This window comes from Temnothorax nylanderi, unplaced genomic scaffold (genome assembly GCF_030848795.1).
Source record: "Temnothorax nylanderi isolate EJ_2023f unplaced genomic scaffold, tnyl_v1.0 TNYL_tig0027_pilon, whole genome shotgun sequence".
Taxonomy (NCBI): domain Eukaryota; kingdom Metazoa; phylum Arthropoda; class Insecta; order Hymenoptera; family Formicidae; genus Temnothorax; species Temnothorax nylanderi.
Genome location: NW_027249089.1, coordinates 220,446 through 247,067, shown reverse-complemented (window position 1 = coordinate 247,067; position 26,622 = coordinate 220,446). Strand labels below are relative to the sequence as shown.

Sequence of the window (26,622 nt, the reverse complement as noted above, 5' to 3'; positions counted from 1 at the left end):
CGATTCTCGATTCGCGTAAATGCGTAGGAAACCCGAAAGTTATTCAGAATCAAAAATTCCCTAGCGACTAGCCAATCAGCGCAGTCGGTCATGCATCAACGTGAAGTTAGCCCGTTTGTTGAATGCAAGTCACGTTCGAAGTTCCTGAATACAGACGCTGATGGGAAGAATGAAACGTATCAGTAATTTGTAATGCTAATTTTACTTCTTTTACTGGCAGTGATCAAGATTATTTTTTAATGCATTGTAGAAAAGTGATAACTCTCGATTCACCAATCACGTACGGTTTTTTTTTTCAAAATTAATGTCGTTAAATGATTTGTTGCCGCATATTTGTTGCAATATTTCTAAAAAAATGAGATCATTGCCCAAAAAAGTCAAATTATGAAAAAAAAAAGAAACAGAGAAGTATTCAAAAATAACAAAATTATAAGTAAATACTTTTGTTTTTATTAGGCATTAACTTCTTTTACAATCTTGCGATAATGTCGGACAATTAAAAAAAAAAATTAATAATTTTTATATTTTAAAATAGACCATGTTATATCGTCAAAATATAACTTTTTTAACTTCCTGCACTGCCCTAATAATTCTAACAAGGAGCAGTGAGGGTACCACAGAACAAATATATTTCTTGCAAGTGGAGATAAGAAGAAGATTACTGTCTTCTTATCTCCACTTGCAAGAAATATATTTGTTCTGTGGTACCCTCACTGCTCCTATGTTAGAATTATTAGGGCAGTGCAGAAAATTAAAAAAGTTATACTTTGACGATATAAATATTGGACATTGATGACAATAATATTATACTGAAACAATTTCCTAATCTGCAGGAGTTTTACATAAGTGAGGGTATATTGAAAGTAAGTATTGAAAGTAATAATTTATTGCATATCCCCGTAGGGTTCACAATCTAGTACCTCCTTAATTCTTTCTCCTCTCACTTAACCCTTTGGACCCAACTGCTTAACGTCTCTTTCCGAAAGACGGACAGACGGAGCCCAGTTTGCTCCGCACAAGAGCCCTAATCTTGCACGGAGGGGCGCAGCTTTCGGAAAAACATTCCATGGCTCTAGTGGACTCGAACCTGGTTCCTCAGATTACGAGTCTGGCGCTCTACCACTAGACCACACTGCCGCCCAAGTGAGGGTAATTATGTATAGTGATCAATTTATTAATAAATTAAAAAAGAGACATACGCATGTGTCCGTCTATACACGGCGACCACCACTGATAATTTGAATAATAAATGAAGTTTGTCTATTTTAAAATATAAAAATTATTAATTTTTTTTTTAAATTGTCCGACATTATCGCAAGATTGTAAAAGAAGTTAATGCCTAATAAAAACAAAAGTGTTTACTTATAATTTTGTTATTTTTGAATACTTCTCTGATTCTTTTTTTTTCATAATTTGACTTTTTTGGGCAATGATCTCATTTTTTTTAGAAATATTGCAAAAGCTACATTAATAACATCGTCACCGGGTTATCCCGGTGTAAACCGAAATTTGATACAAATTTGATACGGATACAGCGTACTTGGTACGCGTATATCAAACGGTCGGTGTATAAACTAGGCCATATTTTAAATTATATTTATATTAAAATATTTCAATAATAAATATGTATAATTGAAAGATTGTTGGATTTATTGGCAATCGAAAAACAATGGTCTCATATAATACTTGTGTAATTCAAAATTAAGCTATATAATTCCACTATAAACATTATATTACATGCATTTCATAATTTGGAATAATATATTTTATTCTGAGAAAATAAAAAATTATATGTATAGAATATACAAAGAAAGCAGAACAGAAGAAAAGATAAATCTTACATACTTAAAATAAATTTGTATGTTGAAAATGTTACAAAATAACATAAACTCGAACATTTTTGAAAACCGCATACCATGATCAATCTGAAAATTGCGGACGGCGTCTTTTATTTGAGAAACTCTAGCGAAAAGATCCACTATGGATCTTTGTTCAAAAATTGATGAAAAGATCGAGTTTCGCGAATTTTTTATCATGATTACAATTTCCGTTTGAGTGCAGCGAGTGCGGGTCGTGCGGGAGAGTGCAACTGAAGCGAACACGTTGCCCCTACGTCACTCTACGACGACTACTACGGCCTACGGCCAGTGTTCTGTGTTCTGTCATTTGTCGTGTAGCGTTCGGGAGTGTGGTATGGTTTGTCGGAGTCGTTACGTGCGACACGGTTTTATTCGCTTTTTCCCGGACATTTCTTATCAGCCCTCGCGTCAATATGGCCTGGCTGTCCGGTCTTGCTGATAAGGCAGAGAACCTGTTAAATAAAATTGACAAAAACACCGCGGCCGTCTTGAATAAAGATAAATACGAGATGCCGCAGGGTCATCTGTCAGAAGTTACGTGGCTCTCTCCGGAATCTGGGTAATTGCGTTCATGTCAATCTCCCAGGTTATTACTGTTGGTTGAATATTTGGATTAGTTGACCACTTCGTGAAATTCGTCATTCGTCATTTCACTTTATTTGTACACAACGTAAAATAATATGAATAATAATTTATTTATTCTACCAAAATGTCACTTGCGCTTTCATCCAGGTTTTAAACATATATGCTAATGAAAAAGCGATCAATGAAAAAAATATATTCTAAAAATATGAACGTATATTACAGAGGTAAAAAAATGCACGAAAATATAACGAGCTGTTCTCTTGATTCAGGTTAAATGGAAGTACGTCCAAGACGCCTCTATTGGGATTATCGGAGCATATTCCCTATGCAGCTCCTACTTCAAGTTTAACGTCGGTGAATCTGTTAAATGTAACGGCACCTAAAGAGGACGCGCTATTTACATACTTGAATACGCCTGACCCGAGTCCGAAGAGAACAGCGGAATCCTATAAATCACTGTCAACTACTTCATCGTTATTGGTAGAACATCCCACTGACGATACAGACTCGGATCTATCGATTCAAAGTGATCGGATTAGTCCAACTCCGTCTCATGTTTCGATAGAAATGGTCCCCAATGCTTTGGACGATAAAGACGCTGAGATAAATACGGAGAATGCAAATTTATATCCATATAATGAAGTGCAGACCTTGGATTGTGGAAATCTGGATAAGTCAACGACAGAAGCTATACAGAATGGTACATCTTAATTTTTACATTTTTACATTAATTTGATTTGTAGCGTATTATTTTCCAAAAACCAAATATATTTCCTTCGATTGCCAATTTGTTGTCGAAGGAAATATATTTGGTTTTTGGAAAATATTATTGGCGGAATAAACACTCACTTTGTCGTATTATTTTCTACATATATTTTGCATTTTTACATTGTAGAACACAGTAATGCGGAAGAACATTCAGATATATTCTATCCCCAGCCCAGATATAAAATAAAATCAAACAGTGTAAAAACGGATAATTTAGATAATCCAATTGATTCAGTGAACAAACGAAAATATACAAGAGAGATGGAAAGGCACCTGGAAAAACAAAATGAATTCCCTGGGAAACAAACAGACTGTCAGAAAGAAATCGTGGTTTTAAATGAAAAGTTGAAAACTTTGGAAGTAGAAAAGTTAGAGCAGTCAAAGCAAATAATAGATTTGCAGTCTGTTATTGACAGGAAAAGGCAGGAATTAAACTCGATTAGATCTGAATTGGAACAGCATAAGGCTAGAGCGCTGAGAACTTTACAAGAAAAGGAAAAACTCATAACAGAACTGAAAAGCAACGCACCAACAGCTATGGATGAAGCCACGATCATGGAGTTGAATCAATTAAAGTAACATCAATTAACATTTTACAACTGTGTAATGTTAACAGTCGATCTATGAACTCGATTTAATAATCTATTTTATCAAATCACAGGCAGGAACGTGACAGTGTTAGGGAGGAAAATCAGCAAATGTGTCAGCAGCTGAAAATGCTGCGGGAAGAGTTGATAAATGCAGATCTGAACTTGGAAAAGATAAGACAAAAGTCAGCCGAGACAAATCTACAAAATCAAGAGATTCTTGCTAGTGAAAGACGTCGAAGATTAGAAGCGGAAGAAGATATAAGATTGCGTTCAGAAGTAAATCACATTTTTTTGCATCTCCACAAATATCACATCTCTAAGTCATTGAATTAATAAATCAAAAGGGTTGAAAATACAAATGTTTTAGGAAACAAGATCCTTGAAAGATGAACTAATTAGTCAACGTAATGGATTTAGTTTACAATTACAAAAGCAGAATTCGGAGATTTCTAAGCTTAAGTTGCAATTATCTGTATCGACAACGCCGTGCAACGAAATGGATTCGAGAATAGCGTCTCTTACCCAAACTCTGGTTCTAAAACAGCAAGCATTGGAATGTTTGACGACAGAAAGAAATGCATTACGTCTCCAGCTTGAGAAGATTGAGGTAAATATAATAGCTTATAAATTTTTATAGAGAATTTTTTTGTTTGATATATTTACAAATAAAATTTTTTAAATTTTGATATTGTAAAATTTAGTATTTTAAAATATGTTTTCCTCTAAAGTATATTTTTGTGGTGTTTATGTACATACTAACAACAGTCTTCTTAACAGCACGAATATAGAAATGCTGCAGGCAATTTACGGAGAAACATATCGTACAATAATATAAACGATACGGACGATGCGAAAGCTCAAGTTCCCACGTTTTTAATAGAAACACCGTTCGATACCAGCGTTGCTAGAAGAGTAAAAAGAGCTTATTCTTCATTGGATGCTATAAGTGTTCGAACAGGAGTATTTTTAAGGAGATATCCATTAGCTAGAATTTTAGTACTGATTTATATGGTAAGTATACGCATACGTATTAATTGTTATAATATAAATACTGTTACAAAACGCAATATGTATTTTTATAGGCACTACTCCATTTGTGGGTTTTGGTGGTTCTCTTATCTCAATCACCGGAAGCCCATTAATAAAAATTAGTACTACAAATCTTAAAGTAAAAAAAAAAGATATATATTTAAAGGAATTTCACAATTTTTGTGAATATCAGAAAGCAATATTTGAGGAGGGATTAGATCTTGTACAGTTTAACATAGCATATCTTAATCTATAAAATTATTGTTAAATAAAGATTCAAATGAAATATAGTGATAAATCAGTGATAGTCATAAAGTATTATGATTGTAAAATTGTCTTTATTTTTTTACTACATATTTAAAAGGGTATAATGTTACAAGACTACAAATATATATATGGGCAGCATTTAAAATAAAATAAATTGGTGTAGAATTGAAGGGTGTAAATAAGTTATTATATATACAATATTACTTTGTTGCAATAATATAATCATTAGTTATAATCGAGTTTAAAATTTTTATAATAATAAAAATTCTGTTCTTCCTTTAAAGTTTTGGGGAATGCAATATATATACCAAGTATATACTCTTTCAATTATTTTTAAGTCATACAAACTATACAAAATATATTAATATACGATATAATTATGGATATTGCTCTGTTAAATACTAATTTCTTATTACAATATTTGATTCCGTTTTTTTCCAATAGCGATATTAGAAATAATTAAGCACAGTGATATGACAAGACATTATTTGTAAATATTTTTATGTATTAAATACATTTTTTAATGTATTTAATGTATAATGGGTTTATTCTCGTGCATGCACGCACGCACATATGCATGCATACACACATACACATACGCACATGTCCATCTCATATGTAAGATCAAATTCATAAAATATTTTGTAATCATGTCGACAATAAAATATTCTTATCTAATGTAAATACAGTAAATATTACGACAGACATTAGGTCTAATCACTACATTGAATCTAAATATTATCTAATCGTCGCTTATTATAGATGTATATTTGTATTGCTCCAGTGATTGGAAAGTAGCGCGTACATGCACCTTAGGCACAAATTCTCTCTATTCGCATACAGTTTGATTGAATAATGCTAAAAGGATATTTATCACATGACTTTCAGTATGAAGTTATTAATTATATTCCTGAAATATATATATATATATATATATATATATGTACTATGAGATTTTATCACACAATTCTAAAATAGATTAAATGCGGTATTAACATTGCTTTCAATTTGTTAGTTATATAGATATCTCAAAATACACTACGATCATAAAATAAATAAGGATTTGTTACTTATGAGAGATATCAAATCTCTTCTTTATAGGTATATGTTATACTTACATCATCATTCCTAATAGCTAAACTCGTGAAATAATCGTCAATTTGAAATTAAATTAAAATTTCCAAAAATTTTGCATACGTCAAGCTGGACGTCGTGCGCCAAATTAGTGGACGAATATCACATAAAAATTGTTGACAAAGCTTGTTCTAATCTTAAGCATGCAATTGATGATCCTAGCTTACATTTTTTATGAAACACAAAAAGTAGTCAGTGCTGAAAAGTATTAGACTGTATTTATAAGCATTGGAGATTTATTCACGACTGGACTTAAGTCTATTGTGACCTGGTGTTAATTTCTGCCGTAAATATCAATTCCATCGCTCTTTCTTTTTCATAAAAAGAATTCATCATATTTCTCGACGCGTTAACGATTATGTGATTATCTATGACAACTGTCACGCACATATAAAACTAAAATTTTCGCGTAAAATTACGTATCTTAGTACAGCTACAGAAATCTGTTTGACAAAACAGCCACGCAAGTTAGGTAAAATATTGCAAAGAAGATAATGTGGGTGTAAATACAGACTTCACAGCCATGTAACAGTAACAGGGTACGCTCGATTAATGTTTAAATTGTTAGATCGGATGTTGCTAATGTTCCATCAAAAATTCGAGAGAAAATCTTCTTTCAACTGACTTTGTGACTCTAATATTATTACGATTACATAGTATATACCGAAACAATATTGTACGAGTAATGTTACGAGGATTTGCAAATGTTACGAGAATTCTAACATTTTTACATTATACATCATTACCGCTTCTGATTTCGAAACATTAGCCGTTTAACGGCAATCTCGATTATTTAGATAAATAAGCTGACGGTAATTAAAATCGATTTCGTCAACTGTTTTATTCAGCATCGTTGATGATTGGAAATAATGAAAAAGAGTTGAAAATTTCGTAAAATTTGTTTTCCAACTCAAAAACCAGCAGCGATCGGTTAAAGTTTTTATTCAGCTGCTCTTTAGTTGGATACCATCGTACTTTTTTCATTTTTTATATTTATGTAACTCCTTCCCGTCCACCTTCGAGAGTTTCAGAAATATCTAAAGATACAATAAACGTCAGATAATACAAATGTAAACGGGGCCCGGAAATGTATTAATTATAACGTTTCCCCAACGTTTCTATGTTCTATTCTGCGATAAGCGGAAATCACCGGAAATCAAAGCGTAAATTAGCATTGCAAAGTGTCTCGATTATTCAAAACAGCTTTTTAACGTGTAACTTGTAAATCGAATTGCGTATAACATTGTAACATTATTCGTTCCTTTACTTCAGCATCAATTAGCATTGTCAATAGCAGACTGATTTCCGTAACCACCATTCTACCTCTCAATAATCGATTACCAATGAAAAATCGTGTAAGGCTTAACTGCCAGGATCCTAATGAACTAGATTAATTAATGGCGTTCTTCCCGTATCTTACACTACTCGAAGCGATTATACTAACACCCTCTTTTTTAAATGCTCATGCCATCTAAACGTTTAACAAGTTACTGACGTTTAATCAAGGATTACTTGTCGCTGACACACGGTTAATTTTAAATCCTCCAAAAGGAGCAATCTCATTTGTTTCGATATCTGAAACAGTGTGAAAGTCTAAAAAGTTGGAAAAAAGTGCACGAGTTCTGCCTGCGTATATTAACATCCAAGAATAATTTTCCTCGCTATATCTCAGAATTATTATGTAATAAGACGCGATTACACCGGGATCTCCCTTATTCTATACAAATTGCCGCGCACAGCGAAATCGCTCGTCTCTTTCTCTCATCGAAAGCTTCGTTCTGACATTTCAGCGCAGCATTAAATTCTTTAGTCTAAAGTTTGGATCGAACTTGTTAACGCGAAGCAATTTATTTGATCAGTGAAACCTCTATCGCTCTAAATACTATAGATATCGTAACGTGAATACGGAAGGTGGAGAGAGCGTTCCAGAATAGACAAAATTGGATATATAGCATTGCTTCCTCCGTAAAATTGGAAGTAGCGAGAAAGTCCCTTTTTTTTTCATCGATATTATCGAAGAATGGCATCGTTCTCAATTCCTCACGTTCTAATATTCGGCGTAATCGAGCCTCAAAACTCTGTTAAATTCATCTCAATAACGCGCGACAAATATAATTATTTATCAATTATCATTTGCGAATGTCAATCCCGTCACTTTATTAGCCTCTAAAGCTTAATTTCCGAAAAGTCATTCATTCTCAATTTCCAGTTTCGAAGAGATGATTGATGCAAATTTCTCCAGCAAACGAAAAAAATTAAAATTTCACGAAGAGATAACGTTGCAAGTTCACTTTCCGTTAATTCTGGAGTACTCCGTACGTGAAAGCTAATGATACTTGAGTTCTAGACACTGGGACCCTGCAGAGTAACATTGTTTATAGGAATACATTTGTCAGTTTGTTTTTTTTACACATTACGCAGAACAGGAGAAGAGTCTATGTCGGAGTCTCTTCTCCCGAAGAGAAGTGTATTGAAATATATCTAAAGAGTCAAACATGTGTGTCTACATACGCGGAGTAGGTGGCGGGCGCCTAAATGACTCACCGTCTATTTACGCGCCGGTTGAGAAGTTATCAATCTTCGGGTGGTGAAAGATCAACATTCGCTCCTGTCCGAATCTTCGGATTTATCGGATGAACTTGACTCGTCACTGGTGCGGTCGCGATTATCGCAACCGTAGGTGGCTCCGTGAAACGAATCTCTCGTCGAGACGGCTTTCTTCGTGGGGGACGAGTCCTCCGAATGCGACGGCACTCGCGATCTTCGTTGCTGACCCTCCGGATTATTTAACACGGAACTGAGGAACCGTCGCGTTTCCGCCCGCAACGCGTTCAGACGCCTCTGGAGGATACGATTGCGCCGTACGAGAATTATCGTGCGTATGACAATGCTCAAGAGATCTGCGGGAACGATTGAGAAACGTTAGTCGAGAATTCGTGAATCGGGTACAATGCGCGAAAATAAGATGAATCGAGCGAATGCGAGGGATTTACGAGGATTACGAAGACTGCCTCGCGGAGGGAAAAAACTTCGACAAGCTTTGCTTTATCATCCTAACGGGGAGGGTGCAGATGCGAAAGTACAGGGCAAAATTGTCTATCTTCCTTTTCCTTTTTCTCATCATTGGATCAATTCAAATTATCTGTTTCTTATATACTCTTTTTCTTTTTATAAAATTACGGTTTCTTTTTATGCTGACCGTGATCAAATCATAGTTCATTTCTGAAGAGATTTTAAGGAAGAAATTATAAAATCGATTTAGTACTTCTGAAGAAAAAGGTACATAAAGATCGGAAAACATGATTCTGTAGGAGAGCGCTTGAAAAGTTTTGATGTCATCAGATAATTAAAAGAAGTTCGTGCAATTCTTTTTATTAAAAACAAAATTCCTCGAGAAATTAACACAACGAGTTAACGTACAGGTACTGGATCGACTAGTATGTGCGTCATGACGCAGGTTTGAACTTGCCAACTATTGCAACATAAAACAATATAATTCATAGAAATGCTCTCGAAAAACGAACTCTTTTGGTCACCTGATATTTGGCGTTGCATTTCTTGGAATGATTTAGCTTTGTCTATTTTAAATCAAGGCTACAAGCTGAGGGTGCTAAATCCTGATGACAGGATTTGATGACAAATCAAATAAGAATGACAAATTTTTTAAAATTGCTTATCCATTTTTAACAGTGGGAGATATATAATCTTTTTATTTTTCAGAAATTTAAATATATATATCCAAAAATGTTTTATAGCTCAAAACGCAAATAGCAGAAAATAATCTACTTAAAAAAATTACAAATTAATACGTGGATTACATTTTCAAAGTGCACCCTCCCTGTAAAGCGTGCTATTTGTTTTTGTCAGCTGTGCCTCTCAGTTTCGAATGAATTCACAGGACTCTTTCCACAAAGGTGTCTTTTCACACTGAAAAGGCGCTCATTTTCAGCGAGCAAAAATCTTCAGAAATAATATTTTTTATTTATATATATGTAAATAAAAAATATTATTTCTGGGGTCACGTGATTTCGCTTTGACGCTAGCGTCAAAGAAATAAAGTTGAATTTGTTCAATATCCATCAGCGTTGTCGCTGAATCGTCATTGATCGTCCCGGTACAATGAAAAATGGACTTTGAATTAATTATTTTCAAGTAATATCTTCAAGTAGTAATATTTTTACAGATATATGTATATAAATGAAAAATATTATTTCTGAAGATTTTTGCTCGCTGAAAATGAGCGTCGAGCGTCAACATGAAAAAGCAGTAAAAGCACTTTAATGGAAATTGCTTGCTTGAGCGACTCGAATCGAAAATGCGTGTTGCCGCGAGGATTGCTGAAAATTCTCAAATAATTCCGAGATAAAATGAAATATCTCGCGTAAGTAATGTCGCGTTAGCGATCCCTTTACCTTTTCTTCTTTCCGCAACGTGTCGTCTGTAATTCTCGTCGACATTCATCGGGTACTCCTCGCTTCTGTCCGCTTTCACGACGGAACAATTCGGGACCGTATCCGCGTGGTCGAGTCTCCGTGAACAATGTTCGCGGGGTGGTACGAGCGTTTCGACGATCGTCCCGGTACGCAGCATCTCCTCCAACGCTAATCTCCGCCGTTTCGCGCCGTTTTCGGATCCTCGTCGGCGGCGAACGAGCGTGCTAACGGTGGTACCCGCCATCGGGAACTCCGCTACGCAAATAGTCGGCGCCATTCTCGGTGTGAGAATCCTGAAACATGAATTCCGCATTATCGTACGATATTTGACCTGGAAACGGACGCCTGATTTTTTTGCATAAATGGTCACCTGGGGTGACCATTATTTGGAGTGATTCTTATATCTCAAAATCATTGTTATTATAATTATATATTGCATATTTTTGATTGTTTTATAATTTATTAGTATTTGAGGACAATATATATGTAGATTTACTCAACATTCTGAACTAGATTTTCTCGACGTTTCTGAAAAAAGTAAGGAGGAACAAAAAAATATTTAAAAAACGAAAGATGCACATAAAAATGGAGATATTAATTAATAAAACGCTTTTGTATTGCGGATTTTTGATGTGGGATTGCATATTTAAAGGTTCGTAAAAAGAATAGTTATTAAAAAAATATATATATTATATAATACTGCAGGTCTTACATAATTTTTTTTTCTATTATGCGGGGGGTTGGGTCTCGAAACCTTCGAATAAAAGGTAATAAGTATGGATTCTCGATCGATAAAAGTAATTACTGTTACGAAAGCTCCATTTTTTCGACACTGGGGTGTAAAAATCACCCTAGGTGGGCGTTTCCGAGTTAGTAGCGTTTAATAAAAGCAAGAATAACGTAATGTAGACGAAATATTTCGGTGAATATTATATCAATTTTAGTATCCATTCACAAAACACAATCAATATATAATTGCATTAAAACTAAACATGCTAGTTTTGATTATTATACTATTTCGTGGTATTTTTTCATTATCGTAAATTTCTTATTACTGAAAGTTATTTAAAGAATTATGAAACAGCGTAACAAAATGTTTTAAAATGAATTTTCTAATAAAATGTTATAAATTGTGTTCTCACATAAAAAAGTACGACATTATTTCTCAAATAATTATAATGATAATTAACTTTTCGCCGATACGCAAGTCATAACTTTTAGAATCTATTTGATCATTTCATGCAGAATTGCGCGAATATTGTACAACCATTTGCTCTCCCGTCACTTGGCTTATTTATATTCGGGATATATTCAGAGTTCTATTTTAAACGATCAAATACGTTCTAGAATAAATCTACATTGAGCAGGGAAAAGTAATATCGCATCCATATTGCATTCCTTTCTCTCTCTCTCAACAAAATCCATCTCATTTTTTTAAAGAAGTAATAAAAGTGATTTTCTTATTCCAAATTCTTATTTGGAATTCTTATTCCAAAAGATAATTATTAAAAAGTATCACTTTATTAAAGTTTTTTTTTCTACAATAACTTGTTCATAAATATCGCCAACAACATAAGTATATATGGCGATGGTGCTTCATAAACGCGTGCGGCGAAGACGTCGCATTTGCGAAATGGACAAATCGTGTTCCCGGATATTTTAATTTCATTTATGCGCACAACCCAACGCGCATGCTATGAATATTAAAAAGAAAAATACATATATCTCCAAATTATTGACTTGTCAATCGACAGAGTAGTATCGCACTCGTGCGCGGTCATCGCGGATCGATGAACTTCTAAAAATCCGTACGCGCGCATAAAAGACGTATACAACAATGGATCTGTCATTGTTGTTATCACTTCCGCAAAACGCGCGGTCGAGTGGCGTCATTAGCGAGCCGACGTGTTTCTTAATGTCTCGCTATTGACTACGGAATAACATCCGGCGTTTTGACGACGACCTATGTATCCTGCACGTGGGGTATCCTTCCGCCACCGCCGCCGCCGCCGCCGCCACCGCCGCCCGATGCGATCGATGCAGGCGATGACCTGATTACCGCCGACGTCACTGCACGTGCCTGCACCGAAATAATGCCAAAGCCTCACGACTCCCACTCGTGGCGCGGCGCGTATATTTGAGATTGTTTTGACCTCGAATCCTCCACCACGTGCGAGGCGTGACGCGCGCGCGCGCGCGCGCGCGCGCGTGCACGTATCCGCGACCGTATGATACGTGATAAATAAATACAAGGAGTCCTTGACACATCGGTGGTGCGTGGAAATCCGAGCAGGTAAAGAGCGTCTGCATCGCGCGGCACGCGCGCGCGCCTGCATTTCACTCTCTATTATTTATGCCGCTCTATTTTCGCGCAAATTTTTACGACCCCCCGCGCAGTCTTGCGTTACATCCGTGCTTATCTCATCACGTTCATATATACATATATTTCTTATTTGTCAGATTTTATGTATATTTACAAAATTATTTATCATATAATTTTATTTATTTTATTTATATTATATATACTTTTTTATACATATTGTTATATTTATATATATTATTTTATGCTATTTATAAAATTATATGTATAATTTAATAAATATATGTTAGTAAATAATATAAATATATATTAGTAAAATGTGACGAATAAAAAATATATGTACATATAAATGTGAAATTACATATTTCGAAGAAAAACTAGTTCTCGAAGTGTACCTATATCCTTAATCGGGGATACACACACACGTCCAAGGGTATATACGCTCTTCGAGTATTAAAGTTATCTTTCAAAACATATAAGAATGAAAGATGCTAAAAATAGTGTCTTTATTCATCGCCGTCCATCGACGTGAAATATCGAAAAATTAATATTACGAGGGATGAATCGCATGATTATATATACGAGTCTATTCCGACGCGATATCGTGAAATATAATTTCAACCACTATCATCTCTCTTCTTGAGCGTATTAGAACCTACATTCCGAGTATTCCGCGAGCGCTTATTTCTAAAAGTCTCGGTGTAATACGTTCTATTTCGAATCTCTTGCCCGTATATCTCCCCAGATTTTCGCTGCATTCCGTTATTAAAACCGCATAGTTTATCGAACTAGATATATCCATATGACGAAAGCGACGGGTTTCTCCGTACTCGCCTCCATCCATCAACAGATAAATAATCGCGCCACTCAGCTGTGGAATACGTAATCTGTCTTACGATTCTTTCAGGAAGACATACTCGACTCGTCAGCACATAAACAGGATTTTTTTTTCCAAGCTTTGGCACGTGTCGGTGATTAACGCGCGCGCGCGCGCGCGCGTTCCCTGAACACGTTCGAAGCAATCTATTTTGCGCTTTCCGCCGACGGTGCTGAAAATCACGCTGCGCGCGACGTGCGACGCGACGCAAGTAACGTGTGCGATGCGATAATTGTGACACATTCGCGGAGATTCGCGGGGAAAAACTCGGTTTAAAGCGTTAAGGTTACGCCGCGCCGTGCAGAGAGCGATACACGCGCGGCGGCCGCGGCGGCGAGCGACGAGGCTGACGAGGGCGGGCACGTGGAAGGCCGTCTTACGTCATCCTGCCCCGCACGCTCGCTCTATTAGCGAGAGAGATGCGGGGACGAATGCCTCCATTGCCTCCGCGCCCGGCGACACGCGCGTACACGCGCCGACCTGTATAGACGTCGGTGGTGACACGTGCGCGCACTGACATCATTCCGAGACGCCGGGACACGTGTTAATGAGGAAACGCGTCCGCGCGGCGCGGCGTCGTGCGCCTCGTTGCGTACGATGCGTAGAAGCTGTCGCCGATTTTTCACGGCCGAGGGGAACGGATCCTTGGGCAGGGCGCTCGCAGGGCGAGGCCGGATATTCAATAGAACGTGCCTATACGAATCTCCCTGGAATACGTAATTCCAGACATAGATGACTGGACGATAGTTTAAAAGGAGGGAGAGGGGGGAAGGGGAGCGTCTTATCGAACTCGAAAGTGATAACTGATATGTATTTCGCTGTTATCCGTAACGGTGATTAGTAAACCCTGATAGATAGCTTTTTTGGTTCTGAGATTTTAATCGTGTCTGATCGCGCGTGTTTTTTAATCTGCCAGCCCGCACCTTTCTGCATGGGGGGAAGGGTGCTTTCTATATTTTTATATTCCTCTCGTCGGACCTCTTTTTTTACTCCCTGTACTTTCCTGTATTCCTTAGTAAAAAAATGTCTCAGAATTTTTTATATATATTATTAATCAGAATTTCTGTGAAAATTTTTATAATTCTTCAGAATGCTCAGAATTTTTCAGATTTTTTAAATATTGGAATTGGGACGTTTTTCAGAAAAACTCAGACAAAATAATAATAAAATATTTCAGATTTTTCCCGCCAACGCATCTTTGTAGAAATCTGAATAAATATGAGAAAATCAGAAATTTTCATACATATGCCGCGGGTACTGAAATATTCCGAGAATCCTCATCCAATTATTTCTGAAAGTATCTGAGAAATTTCATATTTTTTTCAGAATTTTTCATAAGTCTCAATTCTTACAAAATTTCTGAGAAAAATGAGAAATTTTTTCACCGGGGTTATTTTATTATACATTCCATAGTTATATTTATTAATTGCATTTGCGGCTGCATGTCTGCAAGATTTATCAAACTTATCTTCTCGCCTTACAGCTCAGTTTCACCATTTCTATGATTTTCTCGTGACTTTCACGAGTAAATCCCAACGCGCGTCATTACAAGTATGATAAGTGCGTTAAACGTCAACTTCTAGAAACTTTCTGCACGTAAACAAACACGACTTTAGCCAAGTTGGAATCGATTTCTTCTCTCAGAGGATGTCGAAATACTCGTAGTGTTTGTGCAATTGGCCATTGAAAATGGAAGATTTTTTGTGACGCAGCAAATGTCGATTGGGATTACTCTAACAGAATTTTAATTGGAATTTATAGTGTACACACATATTAAGTGGTTGGAGAGATTTGCATATAAATCTATACACGTAAGAGCTACGCAGTTTAGAGATAGACTCATATTGTAAAAAGTTTTGCGCTCTACTTTGAAAAGTAGAACTTATCGATAATTAATACAATTATATTATTAACAATTCACTTTTAGCGTCATAGCGAAACTGATAACCGTTCCATGCAAATTTCTTTTTAACCTACTTAAATTATTTTTCTAGTTTCTGACAATTTTCCAATTCCACTTCTATTTCTACTCTACAATTTACTTTCGTGTTAAGTATTTATTTAAAAGCTTTGTACTTATCTACATTTTTTCTTCCCGTTTTGCATTTCGGTTTCACGTCTAATAAGTTATCTGAATGAACGAAAACGTCGTAAGAAAAAAAGAATGAAAAATCTTTATGTTATTTTATTTCACTTTAAAAAGAATAGAAATAAAATGGTATGAAATAAAAGATTATATAATTTGATAGAAAAATGGAAAGACAGAGGCGATTTTTAACCGAAAGAATTATAATTTTTCGTGAGTCAAGCAGACGCAGATAGATTTCTTAGTTAATTTTAGTTAATTTCAAACAGACTTCATATTTTAATATGAATTATAAAGATACGGAATGTCCGAAATTAGAAGATTATGATAAATAATAGCATACATCCTTTAATATTTTCATCGAGAAAGAAAGGATCCCAAATCGATTAAAGAATTTATCATTACAAGTATAAGGATGCGAAATATGGAACAGCGTATATATAAATTTTCATCGAAAATACATTCGTAATTCGCCAACAATATAATAAACAATTAAACTTTCATTTCTTCCGACTACAATTGGCAAATAATCATTCGATGATTGTCACCGTGACGATTCGACCATTGGTTTTGGTCCGATTAATCGTCAAGACGTTAATAATCTTTGATACTTATACGTATAAGCATCTCATTTTTAAATAATTTAAATTCAATTAAATTATTAAATTATTAAATTTATTGCGAAAAATATTACCTCAGCCAATGGTCGAATCGTCACGATGACAATCATCGAATGATTATTTGCCAATTGTAGTCGGAAGAAATGAAAGTTTAATTGTTTATAATTTTCATGTTATGTCTGACAATGGAGTCATTAATTACTTCTCCACGAACTCTAACTCGTAATATCTTTCAAGAAAAGGTCATTCATGATAAATTGATAAAGACTAGAGACAACGATACACACGGTGTGTATTTTTTGACGCTAGATCGCACAGCAAACTAGTGAATTACTGGAAATTTTGCAAGCTGCACGATAAATATTAAAAAAAACATGCATCGCAGAGTTATTGCGTCTACAGATCCATCGATGTAAAATATCGAAAAATTAATATACGAGGAATAAATTCCGAGATTATATATAAATTGTCTACACTGACGCACCGTTTCATATCGTGAACTATAATATCGGTTATTTTTGCACATTTCAAAACTTTTATTCAACGCCGGGGCATTTATCTCTGACATAGTTTTATTAAAAAACATTTTTTTTCCGCATATCCAACCGAGTTCTCTCACATTTTATTACGAGATCGTAATTTGTCAGACTAGATATCTATATTCACGCATTACGCTAATTGAACCGATCGCCACGTTCGTTAACAAATTGGAACTGGAGTAAAAGCGTTCTCATATCCGTTTATATACCATTCAAAGGAGAGCTGTAAAAAACATAAGCCAGCACATTGCGAGATATAGTAAAAACGAAAAAATATTCGGGTCACGTGTATTATCTGACTGAACTTTATTTAAGAGTTGAACTTATCGTAGTCGCACACGATAAATGCATTTCTTGCCTTAGCAGACAATATTACTGGTCGTATGAAAAAAATCTCGAATCTATTTGAGCTGAATCAGTACGACTATACGCGATAATTTCCAAATTGTTCAAAGGTTCTCAGTTACCTGAGAAGCTTCAAAATGTGTTTCCAATTTTCCGTATAATCGTTGCAACAGTTATTGATATAGATATTGCGATATTGATTTTCAATATTTGGACAGTTAACCGCTTTTTCTTTCCATTTTTCTTCCCATTCAAATGAATTTCGCACGTATTCCGGTCCCTACGAAATTGACTTTTATGAACTCACCTGTAATTAACAACGCATATGTGTGATCCGTATATATGAAGAACAATTATGAATTATTTTCGATTTTACATTTCACATTTAACAATTAAACCCTTCGATAAATCTTTTCGGATACGTTTCGCGTACATTTCGAAAAGCAAAAGCAATCGGGTTCGCTTACCTCCGAATTAATTAAAATCGCGCGAATCGAACGGCTAATTAGTTCAACAGCATTTTAGTCAAGTGATTATTCAGTACGATAACCATCAGTTTGAATTCGTAATTTCAATTTTCGATAAGAAAATTCGAATTCGACTTATAACTCAAATTTTACAGATATTCGCATATTTTTCGGTTTGCGTTCACAAAATCTTCAAGATTGCGGGAAAAACGCAACCGGAAAGAACGTCAGCGTTAATCGACATCGCTCCCTTTTCTCACGTTCCGCGAATTTACTGTAGATACTGAATTCCCGTTTTTCTTTTCCGCACACGAGAAGCCCGCGGAGAGCACACGTGGCGGCTGCAAAGTTCAACGACTCGAACTTGTGTGTCCGCGCGTATTCTCTATAGTCAGCACGTCGCAGGTCGCAGAAGGACGGACACGCGCAATTCATTTTTACTCTCGTATAACTCCATCCATTTTCTCTAGGACCCATTCTCCTCCGATTTCTCAGCTCTCGCGGCTAAAGATTATATTTTACAGACATGCGCGAATTTATGGACCTTGCACGCGAACAACGATACCGCATCCGCGACGTGAATGGGGGAAGACGAGCCAAGATTATCGACGTATGCAAGGATTCAATATGTCCACGAAAATGGAAACTCTCAGTTTTTCAAGATATCTGTAAGATCATTTCCACTTTCCACCTCGTCATTTTAGGTGTCGGAAATTCTTACATAATATTTAACCGGCGCGACGATAAAAACTTACGCTTGTTTATCTATTCAAATTGTAAGTTAATATTTAGACAGTAAGATTATTTGCGCATCGTGTATGCCTAAGAGATTTGCACTGAAGCGTCTCGGAAGTTATATCGCTTCCAATAAAGCAACTGTTTTGTACGTTTCGGTTTAGGATCAAGTAATATCCTGATGGAAAAATGCCGCGATATTTTACGGGAGAAAAATGAATTTGTTAGAATCCTGCTCTGTTCGTAAAATGATTTATGAATGCCTATAATTGATAACGATATGCTGTATTTATCACTGCAGTGTAATCGAATATAATACATATTTCCTATTGTTAGTATAACGAATAATGCTAAATCTGTGAAATGGTAAAATATTTGAATTATATCATTGTTGATTGTTTTTGTACCTTGACCTGTTTTGACCTCGAAATTTTGTATCGCGGCTCAATGGATTGGACAGCCGATAAAGAGGAGAAAAAAATCAGTTTTTTTTTTTTCAAGACGGGATCGAGGTCATATTTTGGAGTCTGTCGCGAATACCGAGAATTCACATCGCGCGGAAAATACTAAAGCGCTCTCTCCTCCTGTTGCATTTGCGTCATTCACGAGCGAAACGCGGGGTAGCGGAACAACGCGAGAGCCCCTCGAAACGTGTCGCGAAACTCGACCTGTGATCCCGTGATCCCGTCGCCGTGTTCGATCCTTTCGAATGCGAAACCGGCTTACGGGGAGGCGCGTGCAATTTCCGGTAGCGGGACGGAGATGAAGAAAAAAAAAAACGCCACACGCGTCGACCGACGCGCGAATTCGGCCGTGTAACGACACGCCGGATGGAGTGTTCGAGAACTCACGGACCGCGTATAACCCTTTTTTCAGAGCAATATATATACATACGTAATAACACTATATATACATATATAAATATTATATACTTACGGAGCGGTAGAAGAAGAACTGTCACTCAACGTCGTCGTCCCTCTCTCATTGATCTACACGCGCCGATGGTCGCAAATCGACTAAACCACGCCGAGCAGTCGCCATGTTACTCCGGCCCGTGGTGTCGAGGGCACACCAACGTTGGTCACGCACGCGCGCGCTATGTCGGTGAAGTACACGAGGCGAAGGCTCGAATTGACTCGGATGTATTATATCACAATGACAAAAGGGACGACACGTGCGTCCCCACCATAACGGCCCGCCGTTGCCGCCGCCGCCGCCTCCGCCCCCGCCCCCGCCCCCGCCCCTGTCCCTGTCCCCGTCACCGTCCGCGTCCCCGTCCCCGACGCCGCCGCCGCCACCGTGTCCGCCGTGTTGGTCGTTGAGACATTTCGCGGTGATGTTGCCGCGACAAGACGGGACGACCTCGGGTCCGCGATTAAGCCAGCCCCCGTCTGAATCTGAACTCCGAGCGAAAAGAAAAAAAAAAAAAAAGAAAGAGATTGTCTCCCCGCGGGCGGGAAAAAAATTTTCCCGGGAAAAAGCCGTTTTCCCGGAGCGGGAAAACCGACCCGGGTATAGTGATCGTAACTTGTAATATATGTATGTATATATAAGAAATGTCAACGTTAAAGTAAACGAGACTTTTCGGAACTTCGAGATAACCTACTTCTGCGAAAGATATCCTCGAAGATATACGTCCTATGAGCCTATTCTGTAACTCTTATAACGACAGTTTCGTTATCGTTATATTTGCGTTGCGCAGCTTTTTTACCATATATATCTGCGCAACGCAAATATAACGACAACGAAACTGTTGTTAAGAGCTATACAGAATAGACCCACTGGCCCTTGAAAGTTGAATTCCCAGTAAAATCGCGGAAAAATTCGTATCTACGGTATCAATCCGTCTACGATATCAATTCTTGATATATCCGTGAAAAATAAGACTTTCGTAAGAAAATATATAGATAGATGATTCATTTCAGTAAATAAGAAATTTATTACTTTTGAGAGAGGTTTGTAAAATCGATACATGTAAATGTCGTAAACGTTGAATATTTATCTTTTAAGAATATCTCGAGTTTTTTCTGTTGAAGAATTCAAAACGCTCGTCAAGGGCGCAAAGGGTCTATGTATATAATAGCTATGATGTAAAACGTACAATTTGTGTGCTGTTAAAATACATGGAAAATATATATGGAAAATACATGGAAAACATATGGAAATACATGGAGAAAGAAATCCGCGAGAGGCACGCAAGCACCTGTTTTTACGATCGTTGCAACGTATGCATAAAGCGTGATACGCACGATTCGCAATTCTAAAGTTATCGACAAACGTGATAATACGCGACATTCTCGGTCTCGATGACATCGATATAATCCGATGAAAGTTATTTAAAGATTTGCGACTATGCGAAACTCGATTATATCGAGATAAGCATGAGTAACTTCACTTCTCGACGTAATAACTCACGTCCGAATGTTCTGATATAGTTACGTTATCTGCTTTTTTTTTTCGAGTTTAGCCGTTAATTTTAGCGGCTACAGAGGCTCCGCGAATTCTCCAAGCGGTCTGACTCGCCTTGACAATGAGATCGGCGTTATAGGAACAATGGAAATTCGACGTGACTCGAATTTTACGAGTGTTCGCATATCTCCGCTAATTACGCCAAAATTTTATTATATATCAGCCATTCGAATTAAATAAGCTCAACTTAGTGAGCGCTGTTATTGTTCTCGCAAATCTTAATTATTTACCTGCGACTGGATCTCCTCTCGAGAAGGAGGAAAATTCCTGAAAGAGAGTTGACCGAAATCAGATCTAATCTAACGTCAATTAAAACCCTATACGTTTCGACGTTCGATCCAACCGATCCAACGTTCTTCGGTACTTTCACGAACTGCAGTCACGTATTTATACATATATAAACGAATAATTAATTTGCTTTTTTATTTTACCTTGTAAACTTTGGTGTTACTAGGCCGTTTTTGTGTGCTCGATTGTACGTCAATAATAGCGAGCCTTGAGTGGTCTTTTTCACTTCGCTCTTGGGATCAACTGTTTTTACGCAAACATATAATTATTTATTATAGAATTATATGCTGCAGTTATGTCATTAAACGGTTTTATGTAATAATATACATAGTAATATATTCTTGTACTTACTGCTCGTTCGTTGAATTTTTTTTCGATTTTTACGAAATGGTTCTCCGATGAAATCTTGTCAACTCCTTTCACAATGTCTTGGCTTGTTTTAATTGCAAAGCGTTCCTTGATGCGTTTTCAGACTACGACGAATGAAGCAGAATGTCTCAAGATCTATTTTCGTCTTTTTATCGTTGTCACAAACCAGTGTGTTAATTCATAGATATAATATCTCTCGATTAATATTCTCTAAATAACCTTTTCTCATCATCATTTTCTGCTATATTAAATTCATAAACGTCACTTATTGTCGGAGAGCAAGCTTGGATGTATTAAAAGGTTAAAGTTTCTTTAATACCCGCGTGTTGAGCTACGAAGCCAGAGACGGGAAAATTGCCAGGGAATACACGTAAACGTCTTTACATACAAGATATGTCTATACAAATAACTTTCTTAACGATAAAATTACTTTTAGTTTAACAGATCAGATCTTTGTAAAAAAAAATGTTAATAATTATAACAATATATCGTTGAATTTTTATTAACATTTAAAATCGAAAAATAAATCTACAACACGTTTCGAAGTACGTTATCATTTTCATAGCTTGTCAATTTTTACTGATTTCATTTATCATTGTTACGCGATAGAATTAAAATTATTACTAAATTAGATATTATTTAAATTAGATTATACGAGTATATTACTAAAATTATATATATAGTATTATTATAGTATTATTACTAGTTACTATACATACTATTATTATTATTATTAGTTACTATATATACTATTAATATATTACTAAAATTAGAATTTTATATATGATAAAAAATTAGCCAAATCGCGCTAATTTTATCGTTCAATTATCCGACATCTTATTTCCCTTCTTTTTTTAACTGCAAATTACTTGAACGACGAAAGGGCGGTGAAATACGATACGGATGCCTGCATCATCTTAAAATTCAAAATGATTATGTGTTTCCGCAGTACTGAAAATGCTGTACGAATTGAAAGGAATCATTCTTACCGAAGCGTAATTCGCCATCGACAGCACGTACATTTTACCGGCCGTTAACGTACAAGGCACAAATCCCCTGTAAAGTAATATGCTCAATAGCCGTGTCGTTCTTCGCGACGTTTTATACCACACCATGTTGTACCTAAAACAGTGATCGAACGCGTAGTCTTCAATCTCTACAACGATCAGTCAATTCCTTTCAAATATTCCTTGAAACATTGAAACTTTGAAAAGAGCAGAAAAGATTTAGAAAAAATAAAAAAATAAAATAATTTTAAAAAACACCTAAGAAAACTGCAAAATGTTAAGAAATAAACAGAACAAGTTTATTCTCTTCTGCGTTGCCGAGGAACAGAAGGCAAGAAATTTTAAATGCTCTTTTCCGAAAAATCTATCTGCATTTTACCACATTTCTTTTTCTATTTCTCCACATCGCGCAAATAACTTTGGTGCGATATATTTACGCTTTGTGGAATATATCTGCGCTATGATCCATTATCCTTTGACCGGGATAACTCAGAACGAAGAGATGTATGAAAGCACCTATGACCATCGCTACATATCTCAACATCTCCTCTTTACGATCCATTAAGGCAGTTATCTGCAAGACGGTTAAATTCCAGATTGATTGAAGGAAGTTACGAGACGATTTCCGATCGGCAACACGTAGCTCTTAATATCATCGCGCGCTCACTTGAATTCCGAGGAGACTCGTAACGATGATAGTGATAAAGAGCAACATAAACGAATACAGTTCGAATAAAGAATCCAACAAACGGACATACCTGAAATGGCACATAAACGGATGAATCGGAATGCAAAACACTTTTGCGGTAAAAAAATTCAAAACTCACTGAAGACCCAGCTGATGCTTTTGCAAGAGAAGCACCAGTTCGCGATAGATCTCGTCGTCATAATCTCGCGATTTACGCTCATTACAAATTACATCTGCATCCTTAACGGGCCGATTATTTTCCTTTGAACTTATCTCCGAGGTCAGATTTTCCAATCGGCACCTTTGGAGCACGATTAAAAGTTTATCCATGCACGCGGCATGGCGCGGGCGAGTATTTCAGAAAGAAGAAGAAAAAAGTTCTTTTGCATTAAATTATAAAGCTTCTAAAAAAAAAACAAGTGATATACGTAAGTATACGATACCCGATAGCAGCGAAAAGACTGCAGGCGTGTTGCGCGAGCGACATGTAGCTCGTATCGGTTATTACCATGACGCTCATAGTCACCACGGTCGACAAGTACGAGTGGAGTAATACAGGATAGTAACACACCTCTCTGTCGAAGCTGTAGTCGATATCGAACAGATACTTGTAAGGGCGCGATTTATTGAGAGGCATGAGGAGATCCAATAATTGCGGCGTCACTGGGATCAGCATGTAAAGGCTCATCAACGAATAAATCATCACTGCAACTCGCGTTATTATTACGATGTAAAAAAAAAAAACACGCATCGACGAGTAGATCGGATGTATTGTGCAATTCATGATGACACGTGTAACGTTAAACGTGATGAGCAGGCGTTAAAAGCCAAGCGATACGCGAGTGATTTATCTCATTATTACCGGCGTAACTTATCGTCATCTTCCTCGCTACGATAGCGTACTCGTGCATAATTTGTACCTCCAGAGAATGCGTGAAAACGCGCCAGTGATAGTCGATGAGCGACAACAGTCGTTCTATCTGATGAGGAACATGGAATAAAAACGAATATGCGATGCGATCCGCCGCGACTCTTGCGATTCTTTTTAAAGTCTTTTCTCTCTCGCCGAAGCGAGAAGATCGCTGCTTGCGAAATCTTACGTTTTTGTTTTTGAGAACTATGAGGTAGAGCTTGACGTAACCGCCGATTGTTATCAGCACCATGATGAAACATTCGCAGTCCTCGGTTATGCTTCTCCATGTTTCAGATAGTTTTACAAACTGAAAATCGGCGATAATAATTGCGAACACCTCTGCGCATCTCTAACGTTCCACCTACCTGCATTAAAAGCAATGTAAATAGCCGGATGTGTACGAATTGCGACGAGAATAATTTTATAGACGTGATAAAACGATCTTTTATCTTCGATAACTTTCGTAAATAGTAGATATGTATATACACAGAAAAAAAAAGTGTCAAATCAACACTGATATATACTTGTGTATGTACGCAAGAATATATAATCTTGAAATATGAGATTATATATTGCGTTAAACGAAGAAAACTTGCTTGAATGAGAAATCATTTACTTATAGTTAAACGAAGTTTTACGTGGTTCAAGAAAAAAAAGGTTGAAATAAAAAGTTGGAATTGTTATTAGATTTTTATATATTCGTATATACAAGTTAACAAGTATATCAGGGTTGATTTGACTCTTCTTTTTTTTCTGTGGTGTTCCAGATCGACCGCACTTTCCTCATACTTTTGCCAATTTTAAATCGACTTCTTTTTTTCTTAACAAAAATATGACAGATTTCATAGCATTCTGTGTTTTATATAAGCCATAAGCAATTAAAATTCAAAAAGACTTTCTAAAAATAAAGTTTCTTTAAGCTTTCAATTCTAGTTTTTCAATCCTAATTGTTGCATTTTTGTTGCGAAAAAAAGAAGTTAACTTAAAATTGGCCAAAGAAGATGATATCTAGAGCACCCTATATAATATCGTTACAAACGGAATTAATTGACTATTTACTCGACAAGATAATGTCATGAAGATTTACATATACGTCTCGGATATTTATGAGAAGTTTAAAAAAAGTTGTCAGAAAGTCGTTCTCTAAAAAAAGTCATTTAAATCTTTAAGAAAGTTTTATTTAAGGTGGTTTTTTGGAATTTTTGCTTAAATATTTACACGTGCGGTATATTGAATTGTTGAATATGATTCGCGATTACTTGCAGCACAGTGTTAAGTCAGACGCATAATTTTATTGCCACGTGAGTCACGATGATTGCTTTGAGATTTGAGTAGTTTAAATATTTAGTCGATATGAAGTAACACACGCGCATCTATTTGAGTATTTCTTGGCACAAAGTATGAATATTTAAGACATTTTATCTCAAATCATTTACAAGGCGACTTTGCGAAATTAGCGCTATATATATGCTCCTCTCATCACGTCCAAAATACGTCGTACGTATGCTAATCACGTGGAGATTCTCTCTCTCTCTCTCCGTTTCTCTCTCGTAAATTTTATTCGCACAACGGTTTTTACACGGACACGCGGCGCAAAAAGCAGCCAGGAGTTTACCTCGAGAAAACCGATGCAGAAAATAAATGACGTTATTATGGTCGGCAGCAATATCTTCATGAATTTACTTTGCGTCGGCCAACCGCCGAGTTTCGACATGAGGCTCTTGTTAATATTGTAATAACGTTTCACAGCCGACTGCATCTCCCCGGCTCGGTTTTGTCCCGCGGCTGTCGGTTATTCTCCTTCAAGATCCAGGCCGGACATTTTCCGGACTTTCTCCTATATCTAAGTACTACATTGCGCGCATATATCCGCTAATAAGATGTTACGGCATTACATATATAGTAACGTTGTCTGCAATAATCATGGGTTGTCGGAGAACGCGCGTGCCGGCTGTGTCCCCCGCACATATCTTTATGTCTTACTCCTCTCCCTGTCAAAGAAAAGGAATTGACATCGCGCGCAGAAATTATACTTCGCGAAACGTCAATTGCTGCGGTGTGACACACACGAGATAATACTCGTCCATGTACGTATATCCGTCCCCCTTGCCGCCAAACTCGCGCTAAAAATATTATGTATTCTTCTTCTCTTTCTTCTCGCGATACCGTATGACTTTTTAATGTGAGTTGTGTCACGACGATAAATATAAGATAAGCGTAGCAGGAAAGTCGAG

At 36.5% G+C, this 26,622-nt stretch overlaps 3 protein-coding genes across 5 annotated transcripts; 1 reads left to right on the top strand and 2 right to left on the bottom strand.

Moving 5' to 3' along the window:
* The first annotated feature begins 2,121 nt into the window (after positions 1–2,121).
* Golgin84 (golgin A5) lies at positions 2,122–5,782 on the top strand. The gene is made up of 7 exons (XM_071701677.1): positions 2,122–2,418; positions 2,714–3,144; positions 3,340–3,787; positions 3,874–4,078; positions 4,170–4,409; positions 4,580–4,813; positions 4,885–5,782. The coding sequence occupies exons 1-7, from the start codon at positions 2,273–2,275 to the stop codon at positions 4,942–4,944; spliced, it is 1,764 nt and encodes a 587-aa protein (XP_071557778.1). The 5' UTR covers positions 2,122–2,272; the 3' UTR covers positions 4,945–5,782.
* Positions 5,150–20,172, bottom strand: LOC139770043 (uncharacterized). Of its 3 annotated transcripts, none has more exons than XM_071701680.1 (3): positions 19,591–20,172; positions 10,645–10,958; positions 5,150–9,132 (listed from the first exon to the last, which is right to left on the bottom strand). In XM_071701680.1, exons 2-3 carry the CDS (start codon positions 10,940–10,942, stop codon positions 8,828–8,830), a joined length of 603 nt encoding a protein of 200 aa, XP_071557781.1. In that variant the 5' UTR covers positions 10,943–10,958; positions 19,591–20,172; the 3' UTR covers positions 5,150–8,827. The 3 variants fall into 3 exon arrangements, with proteins under 3 accessions (XP_071557781.1, XP_071557780.1, XP_071557779.1); XM_071701679.1 differs by lacking the exon at positions 19,591–20,172 and adding an exon at positions 17,053–17,287; XM_071701678.1 differs by lacking the exon at positions 19,591–20,172 and having other exon boundaries at positions 10,645–10,993.
* A 208-nt stretch (positions 20,173–20,380) lies between these two features.
* On the bottom strand, positions 20,381–26,147 carry LOC139770040 (uncharacterized). The gene is made up of 10 exons (XM_071701676.1): positions 26,004–26,147; positions 24,338–24,695; positions 23,919–24,180; positions 23,615–23,776; positions 23,455–23,545; positions 23,225–23,361; positions 22,770–22,902; positions 21,763–22,696; positions 21,555–21,654; positions 20,381–21,390 (listed from the first exon to the last, which is right to left on the bottom strand). Exons 1-8 carry the CDS (start codon positions 26,145–26,147, stop codon positions 22,646–22,648), a joined length of 1,338 nt encoding a protein of 445 aa, XP_071557777.1. The 3' UTR covers positions 20,381–21,390; positions 21,555–21,654; positions 21,763–22,645.
* Between the last annotated feature and the right edge of the window lie 475 nt (positions 26,148–26,622).

Excerpts from the sequence above, each read along its gene's own strand:
- LOC139770043 (XM_071701678.1), bottom strand. The coding sequence starts at position 10,978 with ATGCGGAATTCATGTTTCAGGATTCTCACACCGAGAATGGCGCCGACT. Across the intron at positions 9,133-10,644 it reads CGTTGCGGAAAGAAGAAAAG|ATCTCTTGAGCATTGTCATA; the intron begins GTAAAGGGATCG and ends TCGTTCCCGCAG.
- Golgin84 (XM_071701677.1), top strand. The coding sequence starts at position 2,273 with ATGGCCTGGCTGTCCGGTCTTGCTGATAAGGCAGAGAACCTGTTAAAT. Across the intron at positions 2,419-2,713 it reads TGGCTCTCTCCGGAATCTGG|GTTAAATGGAAGTACGTCCA; the intron begins GTAATTGCGTTC and ends CTCTTGATTCAG. Across the intron at positions 4,410-4,579 it reads TCCAGCTTGAGAAGATTGAG|CACGAATATAGAAATGCTGC; the intron begins GTAAATATAATA and ends TCTTCTTAACAG.
- LOC139770040 (XM_071701676.1), bottom strand. The coding sequence starts at position 26,147 with ATGCAGTCGGCTGTGAAACGTTATTACAATATTAACAAGAGCCTCATG. Across the intron at positions 24,696-26,003 it reads TCTGCATCGGTTTTCTCGAG|TTTGTAAAACTATCTGAAAC; the intron begins GTAAACTCCTGG and ends GCCGATTTTCAG. Across the intron at positions 23,362-23,454 it reads CGAGTCTCCTCGGAATTCAA|ATAACTGCCTTAATGGATCG; the intron begins GTGAGCGCGCGA and ends ACCGTCTTGCAG.